The 20,898-nt window shown below is 42.6% G+C and overlaps 2 protein-coding genes across 3 annotated transcripts in view; one reads left to right on the top strand and one right to left on the bottom strand.

Moving 5' to 3' along the window:
• Positions 1-20,378, bottom strand: part of DIMT1 (DIMT1 rRNA methyltransferase and ribosome maturation factor) — a 44,376-nt gene extending 23,998 nt beyond the window's left edge. Inside the window, exons 1-9 of one of the 2 annotated variants that reach the window (XM_029576403.1) lie at positions 20,187-20,378; positions 16,421-16,494; positions 15,084-15,170; positions 10,543-10,604; positions 7,049-7,142; positions 6,905-6,954; positions 5,376-5,499; positions 5,141-5,233; positions 95-159 (exon numbers count right to left, since the gene is read on the bottom strand). In XM_029576403.1, the coding sequence (XP_029432263.1) occupies positions 95-159; positions 5,141-5,233; positions 5,376-5,499; positions 6,905-6,954; positions 7,049-7,142; positions 10,543-10,604; positions 15,084-15,170; positions 16,421-16,494; positions 20,187-20,244 (707 nt within the window). In that variant the 5' untranslated portion in view covers positions 20,245-20,378. The remainder of the gene's footprint in view (positions 1-94; positions 160-5,140; positions 5,234-5,375; positions 5,500-6,904; positions 6,955-7,048; positions 7,143-10,542; positions 10,605-15,083; positions 15,171-16,420; positions 16,495-20,186) is intronic. The other variant, XM_029576414.1, reaches the window with a different exon arrangement.
• Positions 20,379-20,477: 99 nt separating this feature from the next.
• Positions 20,478-20,898, top strand: part of IPO11 (importin 11) — a 1,257,051-nt gene continuing 1,256,630 nt past the window's right edge. The window contains exon 1 of the mRNA XM_029576426.1: positions 20,478-20,591. The gene's annotated coding sequence lies outside the window, so the exon portion shown is untranslated. The remainder of the gene's footprint in view (positions 20,592-20,898) is intronic.

Below are 20,898 nucleotides of genomic sequence, written 5' to 3'. Positions count from 1 at the left end.
GCTGCTTCTTTCTGTTTTAACAAACAAGTGGATAAATCAAAAGCAAACACAGCAGTTACTTGCTTAATCACAACAAAGTACCAGTAATACTTACTTAAATGCTGCAGAGAGGGTCTTGTTTTTCCTTACAAAGGCAATCCGAACAAGACCATCCCACTCCTAAGGAACACAAGAAATAGTTATTTACATTACCATAATTCCCAGTAAAAGTAACACTGTAGACATGAACCCACAATAGCAATTCTTTTTAATTTAAATTATTAATCAAAAAAGCTACAAAAGAAATAGTGTACGACATTTGTTCCTGATACATGCCAAACAAATGTAAATCATAACATAGAACAGTTTGATCCCCCCCAACCCATGAACGTAAACTGAAAAAGGGGTTTTGAAAAATTTTATCTGTATCTATTAGTGACATTAGACAAATAAGTGCAAAAGTAACTAAGCAAAATTAAAAGAAATCTTAGGTCTAGAGATCATAGGTAAACAGATCAAGATCAAGGCTAAATTACTAGTCATCAGTTCAAGAAATTACTGTTTTGTACTAGGAAGGGGATGGATAGTAAGTGATTTATGTCATCTGCAATTTTAAAATAATAATTTTTGAAAAAATTACAAACTTTGCCAGATGATTATGCATAAGACAATGAAGGTCCTAGCACCGGTAGTGTCTATTTTGATGACACAGCTATACACACATGCTCTCAGTACTCACATATACACGTTTTTTCTCTCTCACTTATATAGGCTCTTAATTACACATTTACACACATGCTGTCTATCTTTTCATGCTTACACACACACAGGCTTTCAATCACATAAATACATGCTGTCTTTTTCTCTCACACACAGACTCTCATTCACATGCTTACAAACATGTCCTCTCTTTCTCTCATTTACACACAGGCTCTCAATCACATACTCCCTCACCTAAACCAGCTCTCAATCACACACAGACACACATGATCTCTCTCTTACTTATACACACAGGCTCTTAATCATACATACCCATGATTTCTCTCACACACAAAGGATCTCAATCATACACACATACTCTTTCACACAAACAGGTTTTCAATCACAAACTTACACAAACAGGTTCCCAATAGTAAACTTACATTCATGCTCTCTCTCTCACAGGCAGGCTCTCAATCACAGACATACTCTCTTTCACATATACAGGCTCTCAATCATTCACATACATGCAATCTCTCACTCACACACACAGGATCTCAAACACACATGCTTGCTCGCTCATTCACTCTCTCTCCCCAACCCCCACCACGGGAACTCGCGGCAGCAGCAGCCTCCTCCCAACGCTAACCTCCTTCATTTTCAGCCCTCGCAGAGGAGGAGTCCCATCGGCCGCGGTTGAAGCTCTTCATTTTCCTCCGAGCCGCGCTGCAGTCTTCTTTTCGTCGGACCGACGCAGACCACACTAGCGTGGCCTCTTCTTGCCGTGCACGCACCCAATGCTCTCTACTTCCTCTTCCGGGCCGGGAAGAAGAGAGCACGCCGGTGCCGCCGACTCCAGCTATTCTGCCGCGTTCCGCCCGGGCTGACAGCATTTTAAGCCCGGGCGGAGGAGGACCGGAGAGCAGCTGGGTCAGCGGGGGCCTGGAAAGTGTGGCGACACTTGTCTGCGAGCCAGATGCAGCCCTCAAAAGAGCCATATCTGGCTCGCGAGCCATGGGTTCCCGACCCCTGCATTAGACCAACAGTTGAACTGGCCTCTTTAGCCCTCCAATCAATCGAATTATGCAAAAGTTAGTCATCCCCACCGCTATACCACTTTATCTTAATCTATCTCTGATTTCTTCTACCTCCAAGTTATTTCCCACTGTTTATTGTAACTTTTGCCTCGGCTTCTGTGTTAAGTTACCCGAGTTTCATGTAAACCGATGTGATATTTTATATGAATGTCGGCATAGAAAAGTTTTAAATAAATAAAATAAGGACAGACAAAGATCTAAACATATATACCCTAAGAGAGATATGACAGACATTTAAATACCTTCAAGGTTTCCATGCACAGGAGATGAGCCTCTTTCAAAGGAAAGGAAGCTCTAGAATGAAGGGTCATGGGATGAGGAAATATTTCTTTACAGAACAGGTGGTGGACAGCTGCCTAATATAAGTGGTGGAGACAAAATAGTATCTGATTTCAAGAAAGCACGGGATAAACACAGAGGGATCTCTGAATAAGTGACATGAATTGTAAGCTGAATTAGTTGGTGTGGAGGGAAAATGAGACAGGCCATATGGTCTTTTTCTGCCATCACATTTCAATGTTTCTAATATACATGGTTTCAGCAGAAGGCCTAACATTTGAAAACCGAGTGTCTTGTTTAACTTTTCTGTGTTGTATGGAAACTTTCTATAGACATTTCAAACCTCCTGGATATGTCTAGCACATTAGGGTCTCACCAGAACAACAGTGAAATTGAACACCAGGAGTTTAGCTTGAAGGAGTCAGTTCAGAGCAAGGAAGGCCATACAATAATCGTAAAAGCAAACATATACTGTTAGTTTTTACTTTATTCAGCTAAGGGCCCAATTTACTAATCTTATTCCCCCACAGAAACAGAATGAGAAAAGAATCTTAGTGAACAGATCCTGTGAGAATGCCAGAGACATATTTTCTTTTTCAGTCACTACATTTCAGTTCCAGCAATAATGACCTCCAATTTGGTCACTTCCTAGAAGCCAATGACAGGGATAGCTCTTAGCAACACTCATGGAATCGCACTGATGCCCAGTGGTTGCTAGAGTGCAATTTAAAATCTGGGCCTCAATATTCAAAATTATCCGTCTATATAAGTTAGGCAGATAAGACTTATCCGGCTAACTTACATGGGATATTCAGCAGCATGACAATGCTACTAAATATATTTGTGTATAAACCGCCACAACCGGATAAGTTATATCCAGCTAAATTAACCAGATAAGTAGCGCTGCCCCAACATGCCCATTGCCCGCCCGTGACTTATCTGGCTATAGTGGTGACCACAGAACATAGCTGAATATTCACCAGCTGCCACTTGCTATTTATCCAACTGAAATAGCTTTGAGTGTCCGGATGTTTACCATGCTGTGGGACTTTCTTATTTGAAAAGGTGGTTGGTAAGGTGCAGGTTTCCTCAAGTTTTAAGGTTAATAGTACAAGCTAAATGACTGAAGGTTCCTTCTTTCAAACATTTTAAACTGGCAAATATAAAAGAGTCAGGGTTTTTACTGTGGAATATGATTTATGGATTTAGTATACTTACTGTATTTGATTTTGTGTTTACATTTTATACTGGCTGACAGGGTCTTCAAAAATGCCTAGAAGCAAAAGTATCTCTCTCTCATGTTACCTGAGGCTTCCGCCATTTTCTCTCTCCCCCAGGCAACCTCACATAATCCCTTCCCACTCACGCTTCTGTTTGTGCGCTGTTTTTGGACATTTACGTGCTTATTGGCAGTAAATGCGCGTTGTTGCCCATTTTTTAGATCAAGATAAATAAAAGTAACAAGACATTCCCAATCGGAACTCATTACTAGTAGCGAAAGTACAAAAAATAAAATAAAAAAAAATAATTTATATATATATATCAAGTCTTCCTTCTGCAAAATTCAGAGATGCGGGGGAAATCTTAAGCACCCATAAACATTCCTCATTACGTATTTCAGGGACATTACGTATTTCAGGGACAGTCTTGAAATGGTTCAATTCTTTTCTTACACGCTGAACTAATCACATCAAGTTAGGTTCAGCTTGCTCAGAAAAGTTTAAAATCATATCAGGGGTACCACAAGGATCAGCTCTCTCTGCTGTTTTGTTTAACATTTACATAGCTCCTTTATGTAATCCAGTATTATGTTTTTGTGTTAAATATAACATCTATGCTGATGCTATACAGTTTTTAAATCCTTTTTCCTCTTTCTGGTCCAATACTATGAAGTTGGCTTCTCTTAGTTTACACAGTTAAATAATGGCTATCATGCCACAGATTACAGTTAACTCTCGCACAAAATGAAAATCTAACTTTCATCCATAAAACAATTCTGCATATCCACTTCCAACTTCACTCACACTTCCAGACCAACAACTCCCAATAAAACAGATGGTCGGAGATTTGGGTGTTGCAATGGATTGCACTCTTTCCATTGATGAATATATTGCAAATGTAGTACAATCAAGTTTCTATAAATTGCATCTTCTAAAGAATTTAAAACCTTTTTTAGAAGAACAGGATTTTCATGCTGTACTGCAAGTGTTAATACTAAATTCTCTGGACTACTGTAACTCGCTCTATTTAGGCCTCTCTCTTTCAGCTATATGTCTCCTTCAAATTATTCAAAATGCTGTAGCAAGGCTCTTAACAGGATGTAAACAAAAAAATCATATAATTCCTGCTCTTATGCAATTGTGCTGGCTTCCCATCACATGGAGATCAAAATATAAAATTCTGAGCATGATTTATAAACTGTTATCTAATGAATCTTCAACCTGGCTTGTGTCTACTCTCAGACTATATGAATCAACACACTAGCTGTGGTCCATGAACAATAACTTACTGGAGATATCTACTGGCAAGACTGCAAAGCTGATAATCAGGAGAAATACAGAGTTTTCTATGGCAGGTCCATGACTTTGAAATTCTGTCAGAAACCATACAAACAGCACTGTCTTTGAAATCCTTCAAAAAAGCATTTAAGACGCTCTGTTTTGAGCAGGCATTTCAGTAATGTTTTATTACCCTGGCTTTTTCTGAATTTGAAAATGTTTTTATTTCATTGATTAATTATGTAAGTATACCGTAAGCCACTAAAAACTAATTCATGGAATATGTGGGTTATAAGAAATGTTATAAATAAATAAAAAATACATAAAATAAATTCCCAATAGGATAGAAACAAGCATATCCCTGAGCAGACCGTTTTCAATACACTATGAAAACCCCCACTACAGGTAGAACACTTCCAGATATAATCAATACTTTTATTTTATTATTACTTTCTGATTTGAGGTGCTCAATCAAAGTGGGGGGTTCCATTTCCAACATTTTTGTTTATAGCAGCATAAAGTAATGAATATGAGTTCCTGTATTCAGAACTATTCTGCTATACTTCGTCGTGTCTTCCTGAAGCTCACCTGAAAGTTGATAGGTGGTGGAGGGTTCTTTGGCTCTATTCTGACAACGCTGGATTCCACTTTGGGAGGAGGTCTGAAATTGTTTTTTCCTACCTGTTGAAAAATAAAGTAAATTTCTCAAAGAATGCTGCATTTGGCAAGAATGAAAGGAACAATGGATCTTTACCTCAGTGATAAAGAGTCCCACAGTACGACAGCATTCATAAACACAAACAGCAGAACAAGGTTCACTCACCTTCATAAGATGGTCAACACGGGCTAAAAGCTGAGTGTTGATAGAGAGTCTGCAGTACAATTTATCCCCAGGTTTAGCAACCAGACGAAGGGCAAATTCTCGCTGAAACATCAACACTGCACACCTATGGAGATGTAGTTAAAAAAAAAAAGTTAAGAAAATGCGAACGAAGTATAACATTTCTAAAAAAAATAAAAAATAAAAATGAAGGTTTACTATATCAACTAGCACAGTTGACTTAAAGAATCCAAAACCACACAAAATTTCATCTCGGGGGAAAAAAAAATATATAAACAGGTACTGAGGAAACTCATTCAGTAATTTATGATAAATTTATATCCAAATGAAGAAATGTATTTTACTGACTAGAATTACTTTTTCTGGAAAAAGTTATAATTCCCCAGAAGTCATAGCAATAGAGAACCAGGACATTGGTTCTTGACAAAGAATTTCCATTGTGAGACATTTAGCAGGGTTCTTAAAATGTGCAAACACATATAGTACAGTTTCTGGCAAAAAGATTAAAGCAACATTTAGTACCCAGGAGTTCAAAAAAAAAATTCAATTCCCTCTCTTTGTTTGGATTCTTATTTAATTCTTGGGGAGATATCTCCAAGTTTTTGAAAGCTTAGAATCAGAACAAAATATTATTAAAACCAACAAAACTCCTCATCTGAAATATGTTAATTGCTCCTTTCAAGTTTTTTTTGGACTTTCTAGCTTGCCTGTCCAATTTTAGCTCCAGGAGGTTTACAGTATTTTTTCAGGTATGATGTCCCTATCCCAAAGGGCTTATAATCTGAGTACATGAAACAAGGGGTATTAAAGTGACCTTCCCAAGGTCTCAAGGAGTGTTAGTGGGAGAAGTAGGATTTGAACCCTGGTTTGCAGCCCACTTTCTGTTTTGTGGGACATAAGTTAAAGATATTTCAATATCAGCAAGATAACATTCTCACACACAAATATGTAATTCACTCTAGTACTTCACTCTGTAGTGCACATTTCTTTACATAAAAGCAGATTTCCAAGATACCAGATAGTATTTTTAGTTCACGTAAGTTCATGCTGTGAACACTACTATACATGATTGATGGAAAAAGTCATTTTTAAATAAGGTTTAAATAAACAATGCAATGTTTGGCAGGTTTCTGCTCCCATAATGGAATCTGTTTTCTGAACCCACTATTTCCTGTGCAATGCCCCATTGGAATTGTGAATCTTCTGCTCCTCAGTTTGACCTTGTACCTGTCAGAGTGTAGCTGGAACTAATACATTTGGAGTATCCAAACCAATTTTGTAACCTTTTAAAAAAAAGACATTTCCTCCTAACTAAATGATGATAAAAATACTTCACATAACTAGAAATATTTTCCATGAGGTTGAGTTGCCACTTTTAATATACATGCTATTGCTATGGAATTATATGTTTAAATAGCAAAAAAGTAAAAAAAAAAAAAAAAAAGTGTTATTCTACAAATATTCTATTTTTTGATAATTAGTATTTTTTTCCAAACTGTTCACATAAATACCTGAAAAAGGGTCTATGCAGCAACAGCTTGAACACAAAAGGGGAAGAAATCTAGAGAAAATAAGAGAGTGTTAACTAAATATTTTCTCAGTATGTAAATTTCAACATTCTCCCACTATGCTTACATTCACTATTTTTTCCATACCTGGTATGGTAAGTTAGCTACACATGCATCAAAGAATGGCAAGTCAGTTTTCAACACATCACCAACCATTACTTGAAGTTTGTTCGCCATGGCTCTGCAATAAATAAATGTAACAAATATATATTTAAAAACTGTGGTGCTATTTACAGGTGTTCAATATGTTCTCTACCAGATGTTGGCACTTTTCTATATGTATTCTGTTGGCATTAATGGTAGATGTGACTAATCAATTAAAGAAAATCACTGTATCTGAGCGGGATGAAGTACCTCACATAATTAGAAACAGTCCAGAGATATGGAAAAAGTAGCCAGCCAGAGAAACAGAGAGCGTTCTAAGGGAAACAGCAAAGGAGAAAAGAATACTGCTATTTCAATAAAGTGATAGAGGAGAGTATGAGGAGTTGTAGTCCAGGATATATATATGATCTAAAGCTAGTCAGAGAGAGAAACTGTTGGCAGAAGAACATTACATTAATGGGGAAATCTAGGCGAGGTTAATAGAGGAGAGAAAAAAGCCTCTTGTGGGGGAGAAAAATATCGAAGGCAGGAGATTTCCAGGTAGGCAAACATCTGCTAGAGAAGCTGAGGAGCTGCCAATCCATGTGGGGAATATTTCAGTAAGAGAACTGAAAAGCCTTCTGCTAGGGGCCAGCCACGTGACAAGAGAGACAGCATGGAATAGCATCTTGGTTGCTATACAGCAGTGGTCCCCAACCTTTTTTGCACCAGGGACCGGCTTCAAGCAAGACCATTTTTCCATGGCCCGGCAGGGCGGGGCAGGGGGGCGGGGCTTTGGTCATATGAGGGCGGGGTTATGGAGGTGGGTTGGATTTTAGTGCACACTTATCATTTAATTATGACATTTATAATGTGAATGTGACTCAACTCACCATAGGTTCTCATATGCATGGCACACTGACCCATGATCGTCATGGGGCTAGATGTAAAAGTACAGTTTGTATCCACGGGAACCCCCCTGACCCACAATAATGGATGTAAAGCAGAATTATGGCATTCCCCATACAACTCACCCTACAAAAAAGATATTCTGGTTCTGGTGACATCTCAGTACAGTAACTCAAACTCCTTCTACTTCCAGGCTCAATAGCCCTACTTATGAAAAGACAGCAGTTTACCACCAATGCATGTCCTCTTGAGAAAACACAACAAATAAGACCGATACAAACGCTTACATGCTAGCAAAATATTTCATCTCAGTAACAGACACAGAACCAACCTAACATACTCCCAGGATCTGTAGTAATGCACATAAACTAATCTGCACACATTTACACCTGTATTATGGAATACACTCAAACAGCAGCAACCCTATCTATGAAATGGCAACACTACAAATATTAAATCAGGTCCTAAAAACCAATACACCTCTTATTAGGTTATTAGGAAAACAGAGCTAGCAAGCAGCTATAGATCCCCACACAGAAATAATTGTAAAACTATACTAATAAGCAGAATAAATGTTTCAAAACAGCTATGAACAGAATAACATCCAACAATTAAAAACTCATAAAAACTATTAAACATTCTCCAAACACCAATAAAATATTTCAAAAAAGCAGACATCACACAATTAAAATGGCAGTCAAGAAAAATAAACTTAAAAAGCCACTTTTACTTACCCCCTCCAGCAGCTGTCCTACTCCCCTTCCCTGGAGGCCGTGGCACACACCAGAAGCAGCAGTAAAAGCTAAGCTCTATACTTATGGTCCTCTTCCTTAGTGCCCATGACTCACACACACACCATACCAGTCATGCCCCTGTGACCAGTTTCTGTCTCTCACACACCAATCATCTCCCAAACAGTCTTTGGCACACACACACACACACACACACACACCAGTCACCTTCCTGAACAGTTTCTCTCATGCCATACACACACACACAGGCTTCCCACTCCCATGTTCTACTTACATATATGGGCTTCTCACTCTCATAATCACTTTCTCTGTCTCTCTCTCTCACACACACACACTCACCAGTCTCTCACTCCCATGTTCTCTTTCAGATATACAGGCTTCTCCCTCCCATGATGTGTCTCACACACACCCAGGTTTCTCACTCCCATGCTCACTCTTCACATGCACAGGCTTCTCATTCCCATAATCACTTTATTTCTCTCTCTCTCACACATACACACACACACACCAGTCACCTGATCTCGCTCATGCATACACACACACAGAGGCTTCACACTCCCATGTTCTCTTTCAGATATACAGGCTTCTCCCTCCTATGCTGTGTCTCACACACACCCAGGTTTCTCACTCCCATGCTCACTTCTCTTCACATGCACAGGCTTCTCATTCCCATAATCACTTTCTCTCTGTTACACACACACCAGTCTCTCTCATTTCCATGCTCACTCTCCACGTGCACAGGCTTCTCATTCCCTGAATCACATTCTCTCACATTCACACACACCAGTCTTTTTCTCTCACACACACCATCACCTTACCAAGCAGTCTCTCTCTCTCTCATGCATGCACACTCACCCAGGTTTCTCACTCCCACAACACCAGGCTTCTTACGCCCATGCTTTCTCACATACCCAGACTTCTCACTTCCATGCTTTTTCTCTCTCTCACACACATATCAGTCACCTCCCTGACTAATGTCTCACACTCTCACATACACATCAGTCATCTCCCTGAGCAATCACTTTCATTGTCTCTCACATACACACACACATCAGCTCTCTGACCAGTCAATCACACACATGCTGGCTGCCTGCTTCTCTCTCTTTCTCTCACTCACTTCCTCCCCCCCCCCCGAGCACAAACGGTAGCTGCACTACCTCCTCCTCCAGCCCCCGCAGGCCAAGAAAGAAGAATCCTATCGGCCGCGGGAGGCTCACGCTGCTGTCTCCTTTACCTATTATCAGCTGCTTCGATTGCTCGGGGGCCGATGCTGCTGTCGCCGCTGCTATTTTTTCATGCGGCACGGCTCTTTCTCCTTCCTGCGCACCGCGTATCACTTCCTGTTCCGGGTCAGAGGGAGGGGGCGGGAAGAAGAAAAGGCCAGCCGCGGATGCCACAGCTTTTTTTTTTTTTTTTTGCACCGCTGCCGTTCCCGCTGGGCTTGAACGTGCTGATAGCCCAGCGACAACGGCAGCAGGGAAAGAGCAGCGGGAGAGACTGGGAGCGCGCGACACACCTGCCGGTGCTTGGCGGCGCCGCGGACCGGCAAGAAACTCCCACGGGCCGGTCCCGGTCCGCGGACCGGTGGTTGGGGACCCCTGCTATACAGCGTTTATGCCAACTGTACCTGTCTGGCATAACCTTGAAACAACAAGGACATGGAACTGCTTTATCATAGGTGAAGAAACAGATGTTAAAAGGACAATAAAGATGCTGTTTGCTGCAAGCGTTTGGCTAGGCAGTTTCAGGTGATCTGGCAGGTGTTGGAAACGTTATACATAGGCAGTGGCTTGTCACACTGAATTAAAGTATATTCCAGTGACTATTTGTACATACGTGCCCTGGACTCTTTTCTGAAGTTCAGCCACAAGCCGCGTATCAAGTTCACAAGCAATTACCTGGAAAAGATGTGTACTTTATTTTTCAGCCTTTAAAATTAGATGGAAAATGACAAGACTTTCCCTCATTATTTCAGCAGAGGACATATTGAATGTGTTATCACCATTTTATCATACTATGCCTGAATCTTACCACTGTTCCCAATTTTAAACTTTACTTGTATACTGCAGAATTTAATGACTCCTCTCACCAAAACCCAAGCAAATTTACTTGTTAAAACCGAAATTGGCAAAGATATTACTCAACAGGAACAGCAGTTTTATTTTTTGTTCAACTACTGAGAAAAGCTCTACAAGAACGATGAAGTAATAACTTTGGTCCCAATGTAATGAGGTAAGGTTGGCCATGCACACATTTTTATTCCAGTTTTAATAAAGTGTTTAGTACATAGAGGGGTACATTTTAAAAAACAGCGCGTGCGCGAACAAACGTACGCTGGATTTTAAAAGATACACGCGTATCTTTTAAAATACGGGGTCAGCGTGTGCAAAATCGGCAGCCTGCGCGAGCCGAGCCGCGCAGCCTGCCTCCATTCCCTCCGAGGCCGCTCCGAAATCAGAGCGGCCTCGGAGGGAAGTTTTTTTTTTGTCCCCCCCACCTTTCCCTCCCTTCCCCTATCTAACCCACCCCCCCGGCCCTACCTAAATCCCCCCCCTACCTTGTTCGATGGAGTTACGCCTGGCGCTGGCAGGCGTAACTTGCACGCGCCAGCTGGCCAGGCCCCGACAAAGGCCGCTGTGTCGGGGCACTCGGCCACGCCCCCGGACCGCAGACACACCCCTGGGCCGCCCATTTTAGCAAGCCCCGGGACTTGCGCGCGCCGGCGGCCTATGCAAAATAGGTTCGCCGGTGCGCAGGGCTTTTAAAATCTACCCCAAAATGTGCACACAAAAACGTGAGTGAAATGTTTTGCACAAATTAGCATGCCTTCTTGAAAATGGTGAAATGTTTACCTGATAATTTCCTTTCCTTGAGTCCAAACAGATCAGACCAGATGCATGGGTTATGACTCCCAACCAGCAGATGGAAACAGAGACTGACAGATTTGCTGACATCACCACTTATAGGCTCTTGAGCTGACCTCAGCCTGCCAGATAAGTATTTTAATACATTAAACCTTCCCTCACCCCCCACCCCCCCCAAGCAAAAACCAGATGACTTCCAAGGAAGAAACAGAAACAAGAAACGGGACATAAACCTTATCAAGGAATGCAGGTTATTACCTTGACATCCAGCTCGCCGAATAGTGCACACAAGCAGCTATTCTGAAAATGAATCAGGAGAGTATACTCGACAGAACAGGGAGGGTCCTGGCTGGACTCAAGGAGAGAAAATTATCTGGTAAGAACTAATTTCTCCTGTCTCTTCATTCAGCCAGACCAGACCAGATGCATAGGAAATACCCAAACTATCCCTCTACGCGTGGGACACTATCAAGCCTGTTCTCAAGACCTCCGAACCAAAGGAAGCCTCTTCCTTGGCCTGAAGCTTGAGATGATAGTGCTTTGAATATGTATGCAAGGAAACCAGGTCGCCACTCTGCAAGTCTTCAATGGCTACATCATGTGAAGTTCTACCAGGATGCAGGCGGCTTCATGGGTAGGAGTATGCCCTTAATTTCTTGGGAAGTGGCAGCTCTTGAATATGTAAGTCTCCCCTCCTACTTCCTTGCTCCAATGAGCTATCGATGCCTTCAAAAGCTGATCTGACGCTTCTAGAATCACTAAACCTGAAGAAATGTTACTCCAAGGATATGAAACTATTAGTGACCATTAATTACAGCAGAAGAAGTCTCCTAATGATAAAACTGAGCTTACTCACATCAACTCAGGTTCCTTTGAAAGGAAGGAAGACATACCAGCTGGTTAAGATGAAAAAATGCAAAGCCATCTTAGAAAGGATTAAAGGTGTTGTGAAGGTGCTTTGGGTTGGGAGTAATACAATTAGGTTTAGTACATAAGGTGGAGAGGGTGCAAAACCTACAATCTGAGCTGAGGCCTGGTTTGGTGCTTCAAAAAGAATAAATAGATAGTGGTATTAGGTAGCATTAGGAATAGCGTATTTTTAGGATGGTAGTGAGAAGTCAGTAGGGAGACCGCAGTTGTTTGCCTGCTGGTCTAGTCCTGTGCCTCCCAGGGGGTGTGAGGCCCTGAGGGGGCCATCCTGCCTGGTTACAGAGGCTGTTGAGGTGCGGGGGTTATCCCACACCCCAGCATATCTTCCTGCCCTGGGGGTGACACCGGGGAGCCCGGCTCACTCCCCCCCAGGTGGTACCAGAGCTGGGGGCGACTGGTAATTATTTAAAAAAAAAAAAAAAAAAAAAAGTTCTCTCAGTTTTGTTTTCGTGTGTTCTGGGGCCTGACTTATCTTTGTTTACCTTTCTTTCCCGATCGCGTTTCGGCGGGGGGGGGGCAGTCGGTGGTCTGTTTTTAATCTTTAGTGCCCGGCTTCTCTCTCGCAGCGATTTTACATGCCGCGTTGGGCGGTTTGCCGGGCTTGCGGCTCGGCGCTGGGGCGCCTCTCCCGAGATAGTCTTTGCTCGGGCTGCGTGAAGGGGGTGAAGGAGTTTCCTTTCTCCCGGAACGGGTCCGGGGGCCGGCGGTTCGCACGGCAGCAGCTCCGGGGAGCAAGTCTGGTTAGGGGGAGCGCCTGTTTCCGCGGAGCTCGGGAACGGGCGCCATTTTGAGTACCAGGAATGGGTCTTCGGCGGGAAAGTCCGCCATTTTAACCCCTTCGGGGCCTGCGGCGTCCGACTCTCGATCGGAGCAGGGGGAGGGGGACTCCCCACCGCGTTTGTTACCCCAGCGCAGGGTCCCCGATGGGGACAATCCGGCAAAGACACGTTGTTTGGGTGACATAGAGAGCCCGGAGGGTGATCTTTCAGACTGGTCCTCTGAATCCTCATTTTCCTCAGAATTTATATTGTTGATGCATAAGGCGTTTAAAGCGCGTCGGATGGCAAGGAAAAGGCCACAGGGGGCTTCAGAGCCCGATCCTGATCTGGGGTCAGGGAAGCGGGCTAAGCCCGCCAGAGTGATGGGGCATGCTGAAGGGCCTCGGCCTTTTAGAGTCAGTGCCCCGCGGGGTGATCCGGATACGACGGACACCGATGACCCGGAGGAGCATCAGGGGGACCAGGACACGTCGTCACCGCCCCCGAGGGGGGTTGAGGGGGGACGGCGACCGGTCATCAGGGGGTCTACGCGGGTCCCAAGGGACAGATGGAGATGACCCAAGGTAGTCCTCCTTTTTAGACGGGACGAGCTAGGGCCCCTCATCCCGGCGATTCTTTAGTGAGGTGGGGATCCAATTGCCACAAGAAGAATCCATACTGGGGGCTACGGACCCAGTGGGTTAGGTTTGAGGGGGCCGCCATCCGCCTTTCCTTTACATTTTTCAGCGTCGGACTTGCTGTTTAAGGAATGGGATAATCCAGACCTTGGGCTCAAGGTTGCTAAGGCCATGGATAAGCTCTACCCCCTGCCGGAGGAGGCCTTGGAGCTGTTAAAGATGCCTAAGATAGATTCTAGATTTGCAAGATAGAAAGCTGGAGGTACAGATCAAGAAGATTTTTGAGGTCTCCACCCTGGGGGTTCGTGCGGCGATTTGCAGTAATTTCTCCTTAAGGGCAGGTCTGCGTTGGGTTCAGCAGTTGTTGGCTAACAAGTCCCTTTCGGCAGAGGAAGCGCTTCAGGCGGGGCGTTTGGAAGCAGTGATTGCATATAGTGCCGATGTTTTTTATGATCTACTTCATGCCTCGGCTGGATCCATGGTTTCAGCGGTTTCCGCACGTTGCTTGTTGTGGCTTAGGCATTGGGTGGCGGATGTGTCCTCTAAAGCCAGGCTGGGCTCGCTGCCGTTCAAAGGCAAGTTGTTATTTGGTAAGGAGCTGGAGGACCTGATTGAGTCCCTAGGTGAAAACAAGGTACATCGTTTGCCAGAGGATTGGCCACGGTCTAGAGGGGTCCCTTCGTCTCGATCCCGGTTTCGTGGAGGTCTGAGACTGCGAACTTTGAGAGGGTCGGTTTCCTCTTTTCGTCATAGTGCAAACAGGCAGCAGTCGTATTCGCAGTCCTGTCAAGGGCGCCGTTTCGGCCGGCCTGGGGCTGGTCAAGGTGCGCAGAGTGGACAGCCTCTGCTGGAGACAGATAATACTGGCGGGCAGATGTCAGAGCACGGGTATATATACCATGTCGTCAGCTTTGCTCAGTCTCCATCTGCTGATAGAGATGCATAACTCATTGGTGTGGATTAACCTGACTGAATGCTGAGAAAAAGGAAAAATTATACTAATACCTATTTATGGTTTAAGATATACTATCAATCAGTTAAAAAAGTCTACATGACAACATCGACTACATTATTAAAGACTGAGGCATGCAAACACAATATTGTTAATCAAAGTTATTCTCTTAAAAAAAACAAAACAAAAAAAACACAGTTAAGTGGATGGAGCTAATATAACCCAGTATGCTTACTTTTTTGGCTTTTTCTAACATTTTTACTGTCATGTTGCCAGTTCCAGGACCGATTTCGAGTACCACATCTGTTGGTCGTAGGGCAGCCTAAAGATTAAAAAAAAAAAAAATTCAGTGCAAAAGAACCAGTTCACAAAGGAATGTTCTAAAAATATTTCTTTTTAAGAGGAGCTTTATGAAAAGAAAGATTAGTACATGCATGTTCGCCATCTGCCCTTGTGTGGTGTAAGAGCAAATAGCCCATTGTCTTCCTAGATTCCTCATTATAAATTCATGAAAAGTAGTTGTTACCTTTTCCAACCATGACTACAGCTTCCTGTGACATCTGATATTTAGCATTTAAGTAAAGAGAAAGAGGTCTTCTATCCTTCTCAAAAGTGAGTGGCGGAGAATACCAGTACAGCACAAGAACATTCTGGAAAAGGAGTATCCATCGGAAACAACATTTACAGAATGAGAATTTACATTAATTTTGAGTTGTTTTACTAAATATCTGGGATAAACTACAGTCATTAAAGAGAGAACTACCGAATAAACTGGACCAAAATGTTATCTTTCATGGATCTAGCTTAGAAGCTGAGAGAGCTTTTGATTCCCTAAGCTGCGATTAAGTAGAAATACACTTTTACACAATAAACGTGAGCAGAAAAAGGACCACAGCTGCAGATGAGCAACCAGGTGGTGTCAGGTTTCATCGGTGGCTTTCATCCTTGAAAGGCTGAAGAGGTTAGGGCTGTTCAGCTTGGAGAAGAGATGGCTGAGGGGGGATATGATAGAGGTCTTTAAGATCATGAGAGGTCTTGAATGAGTAGATGTGAATCGGTTATTTACACTTTCGAATAATAGAAGGACTAGGGGGCATTCCATGAAGTTAGCAAGTAGCACATTTATGACTAATCGGAGAAAATTCTTTTTCACTCAACGCACAATAAAGCTCTGGAATTTGTTGCCAGTGGATGTGGTTAGTGCTGTTAGTGTAGATGGGTTCAAAAAAGGTTTGGATAAGTTCTTAGATGAGAAATCCATTAACGGCTATTAATCAAGTTTACTTAGGGAATAGCCACTGCTATTAATTGCATCAGTAGCATGGGATCTTCTTGGTGTTTGGGTACTTGCCAGGTTCTTGTGGCCTGGTTTGGCCTCTGTTGGAAACAGGATGCTGGGCTTGATGGACCCTTGGTCTGACCCAGCATGGCAATTTCTTATGTTCTTAAGATACATTTTCCTCTGTCCAACATACTACAAGTTTAGAGTGGGTCTTCCCTATAACCTGTACGCCTTGCTCTTGAACATAAAACAGAAAGTAAAAAATGACTATAACAGTAATAATCACCAACCTTATCTATAATGCTGTTAACAATCAAAGGATTTTTCAAGATGTGCTGACCAATTCCAGTGTTGAACATCACCCCTAGGGTAATCAAAAAAAGAAAAAGCAAGTTATTGTAAATCACTGTAGTAAAAGGAATACTATTATGGGGGCTCAGTAGCAACAATCAAAAAAATTGGTTCCAACCAGGACAAAGTAAAGGACACCTGGCATCCTACTACCAAAGAGAGTTACTGACATTGCCAAACAATTTCAGTCTTCTGGAAATAGTAATATGGAGGGCTGCACAATTTGGAGGAGAAATAAAACATGTTTATGAGGGACTAGATGTAAGCCTATACCCTGGCAACAAATGTAAGGATTTAATGAAACCTGACTGGGAAGGGTTTAAAGATTTATTTTTCGTCAATTATTATTTTGATTTTATGCATAGTAGCAATGATAGAAAGACTGCTAATTACTTATAAGCGGAGTGGAAAATCCTGGACACCTAGCTGTTCAAAGACTGGCATCTGGTGCAGGCCTGAACCCCAGAAGAGAGATACTGTGCCCTGGGGCTACAGCCTATCACATCAAAATGGGGGGCTGGAAGGAGGAGTAGTGAAGAATATGGAGGGAAGGGAAGGGGAGGAAAACAGACTGGAGAAAAGGAAGAGGCTGAAGAAAATGGTACAGTGGCAAGAGAAGGAGGAGTAGGGAGAGAGAGAAGGGAGAGCAGCAAAAGGCAAAAAAAAAAAAAAAAAAAGGCAAAATAAGCAAAAAAACCCCAAAACAAAACACAATAAGGCAGACTGGATCAAACTTTTAGATCTTTATCTACTGTCATTTACTATCAGGCCGATACAGTACAGTGCGCTCCGGTGGAGCGCACCGTTACCCCACGTTTGGACGCGTGTTTTCGATGCACTAGCTCTACCCCTTATTCAGTAAGGGGTAATAACGTGTCGAAAACACGCATCCAACCCCCCCAGAAACTAATAGCGCCCGCAACATGCAAATGCATGTTGATGCCCTATTAGTTATTCCCACGCGATTCACTAAGTAAAATGTGCAGCCAAGCCGCACATTTTACTTTCATAAATTAACGCCTACCCAAAGGTAGGCGTTAATTTCTGCCGGCACTGGGGAGTGCACAGAAAAGTAAAAACTGCTTTTCTGTGCACCCTCCGACTTAATATCATGGCAATATTAAGTCGGAGGTCCTAAAAGTTTAAAAAAAAAAAAAAATGTAAAAATCGGCCCGCGGCTTGAAAACTGGATGCTCAATTTTGCCGGCGTCCGGTTTCCAAACCCGTGGCTGTCAGCGGGTTTGAGAACAGACGCTGGCAAAATTGAGCGTCGACTGTCAAACTCGCTGACAGCCACCACTTCCATCAAAAAAGAGGCGCTAGGGACGTGCTAGTGTCCCTAGCGCCTCTTTTTACCGCGGGCCCTAATTTGCATGTTTGTCCCCCCTGAATCGCGCACACAGGAAGGGGCCTGTGCTCGCCCGCTCTCCTGCGACCTTTACTGTATTGACCTGTATGGTACAGAAGAGAAAAATAAAGAAAAACAGAAAAATAATGCATATGGAAAAAAATGTTTTCCTTGGCTTTTAAAACTATAAAGCTGGTGCCCAAATTATCTAAATATTTTTTCACCTCCTGTTTAAAAGCACCCCAGTTTTTCAATGTTATCTTTTGGGATCAGAGACTTTGAGGCTGATGTTCTAAGCTGTGGAACCGTAGTGATTTTGTGTGTGCAACTTTTCTACTGGAACTCACATAGAAACGACGGACGAAAAGGACCAAATGGCCCATCCAGTCTGCCCAGCAAGCTTCTTAAGGTAGTAACTGCTGCTCCGTGCAGTTATCCACAATCCTTATAATAACCCATAAAAACTGCAGCTAGCAACATTTTTCACCGGGTGATGAGCTGTCTTGAAAATTCAGACAGTGCCACTTGACGTGTTTTGCTCATGATCTTGGCCATAGAAGCAGTCCTGTGCTTTTTCCCTTATGTCTGTGTATCAGTACCCCAGAATGTAGAAGTCGGGGCCCTCTTGGTTGTTGTCTGAATCCAATTCCCCTTTTCCCCCTGCCGTTGAAGTGGGGAGCAATGTTGCAGTATTAAAAGCTTTAAGATTTATTGGTTAAGGTTAGTAATCTCCAGGTAGTAACTGCTGCACTAGCAAGTTACCCCCCACCCCTTAATAAAAAGTTGTGTGTATTTCTTATGGACAACTTTGCAAAAAAAAAAAAAGAAAAGAAAAATGATAACTACTCGTTGGTGAAGTGTAGTTATCTTCTTTGAAAAAACAGGCCTGCAAAAAGTCTTTGCATGCTGGATTTTGCATAATCATGTTAATGAGCTCCTCTGTGTGATACAGCACTGCAACAGCATAGTAACTCTGAAATTTTATAAGCTTACGCATCCAAACAGGCCTCATGTATGTAAAAACATGCAAAATCCTGAAATACAGTACTTCTGTGCATTTCAGGAAGTTCTGCACATATTTAGGCAGGTGGACTTCCATCTGTGAAAACCTTCACACCTCAGTACATCTACATCGGCTTCTTTGTTTGTGGCTCAGTAGCAGCACCATAATTATAACTTTAACACATATTATTAAATTACCATTAATTTGTCAAGAAAAGTCATTTGTAAAAAAATTAAGTCACTACTTTGTTTAACTTTATTTTTTAGAAATGCAAAAGCAAAACATAAAACAAAAATATTCAGCTTTATTCAGCCTGCAATTTAATAACCAGATTTCTTATCCCAGTAGGGATCAAGCCAAAGCAAATACCTTTAATATCTAAGAATTTGTAACTCTCTGAAGATTTGAGAATTGCAGGCTGAAACATCAAGTTCTGGGCTTGTGAACTTGAAAACAAATCATTATTAGCCATACAGAATAGGGATAGCAACTGCATATACCTGGTTATAAGCAAGAAGGGTTGGATCTATTCTTTAGGATCCTGCTGGGTATTTCTGAGCTGGACTAGCTACTGTCTGAGACAGGATGTTGAGCTTGATGGAACTTTGATCTGCCAGTATATTTCTATGTTCCTTATGCTTAACTAATGTACCCTACTTCTTATCCATTTACTTGCAATCTATCTTATGTATCCATTATTGGACCATTCCTCCCTGAATCCTTCCCTGTACATGCTGCCACCAAAACCTCAGGGGCAGAAAGGGGAGCAAATCCAAATGGTGACAATACATAGAGTCATGGTATATATTCATAAAAGTCAAGAAATTCAGACGCCTGGTGTCCCACTACTTAAAACTCGGCAGGTCGACATTCTTTTCAGATCGTAAATGACATTTCACAAATATTGTTGTTTATAGAATCATTCCACAATTTAGTTATTGTATTTTTGCCATTTTGCTTGATTTATGCTCAGTGACCTTTCGATCCATTCCTGGAACAGTTATGACATGGCTGGAGGACTTTGAATCACAAATGACTCCGAAGTGTTTGCAGGTCTTAACACAAAAATAAATAAATACATAAATAAAAGTATTTCATGATTAAAAGATGCATGCCCATATACTGGATACATGGGTACAGAGAACTCCCTTTTTGAGTCTGAGTAGAAGATGAAACCAATTCAGCTTCTTAAACTTCATCTTCCAATCGCAGTAGAATCCCCTTGTATAAAGCCCAAATGAGGAACACTAGACAACTTTTTTCACGCACACGAATGGTCATTTAGATTCATCTAATTCGTATCCCGGTTACACTTTCAAAGAACATCCCAAAATAGATATGAAGCCCAACATACCTTGACTCCGGACATCATGATGCTGTTTAGACTTTTTCTTTCCTTTTATTTTCGGCATTTTGGAGAAATTCTAGGAACGTCTCACAACGCAGCAAACAGGAAACAAGGTACATCGTCTCCGTTCCACATGCTGCTGGCCGCAGTAAACTTCCCCGAACACGCTCTACGGGAATGCTGGGAGTCGTAGTTTCTTCTATAGAATGTGTTCAATGCCGGTAATAAGCCGTTTTACATACGTGAACTACAATGACCAGAAGGCAGCGCATCTACGGCTGCGGCTCCCTCGCTATCCCTACGGCTCCAAGTTTCCGGTCCCAGCACTTTCTGGTTCCGGTTAACGGAGGAACTTGGGGAATCAACGTGGGTTCGTGTGTGATGCCGGCACGTGCACTCCACAAACATCAGGTGGGAACTAGGTGCAACCGTCGTCCCCTCCCCTCGCAGCGTGTTATCCACACCCCCGTAGGTAGAACCTCGGCGGAGGAGCGCGTGCAGTTCGTAGTCCACTGACTTTCAACTTTCGGGTTCATAAAAGAGGTCCGAGTCCCTCCATTCTTGGGGCCTTCAGCGTAGTGCATGAAAGTTGTTGGTTGCGATTCTGCCGGCTCCGACTACTTCGGAACTTGTTGCAAAACGCGGCACACGTGGGGCCAGCAGCACTGGCAAGGCTGACTAGTACTGTCAAAAGCCAGGGATAGAAATGCTGAACTTT

Source organism: Rhinatrema bivittatum, chromosome 1 (assembly GCF_901001135.1).
Source record: "Rhinatrema bivittatum chromosome 1, aRhiBiv1.1, whole genome shotgun sequence".
In the NCBI taxonomy this organism is placed as follows: Eukaryota; Metazoa; Chordata; class Amphibia; order Gymnophiona; family Rhinatrematidae; genus Rhinatrema; species Rhinatrema bivittatum.
Note: the sequence above shows the minus strand (reverse complement) of the source record. Positions and strands in the feature narration are given on the sequence as shown.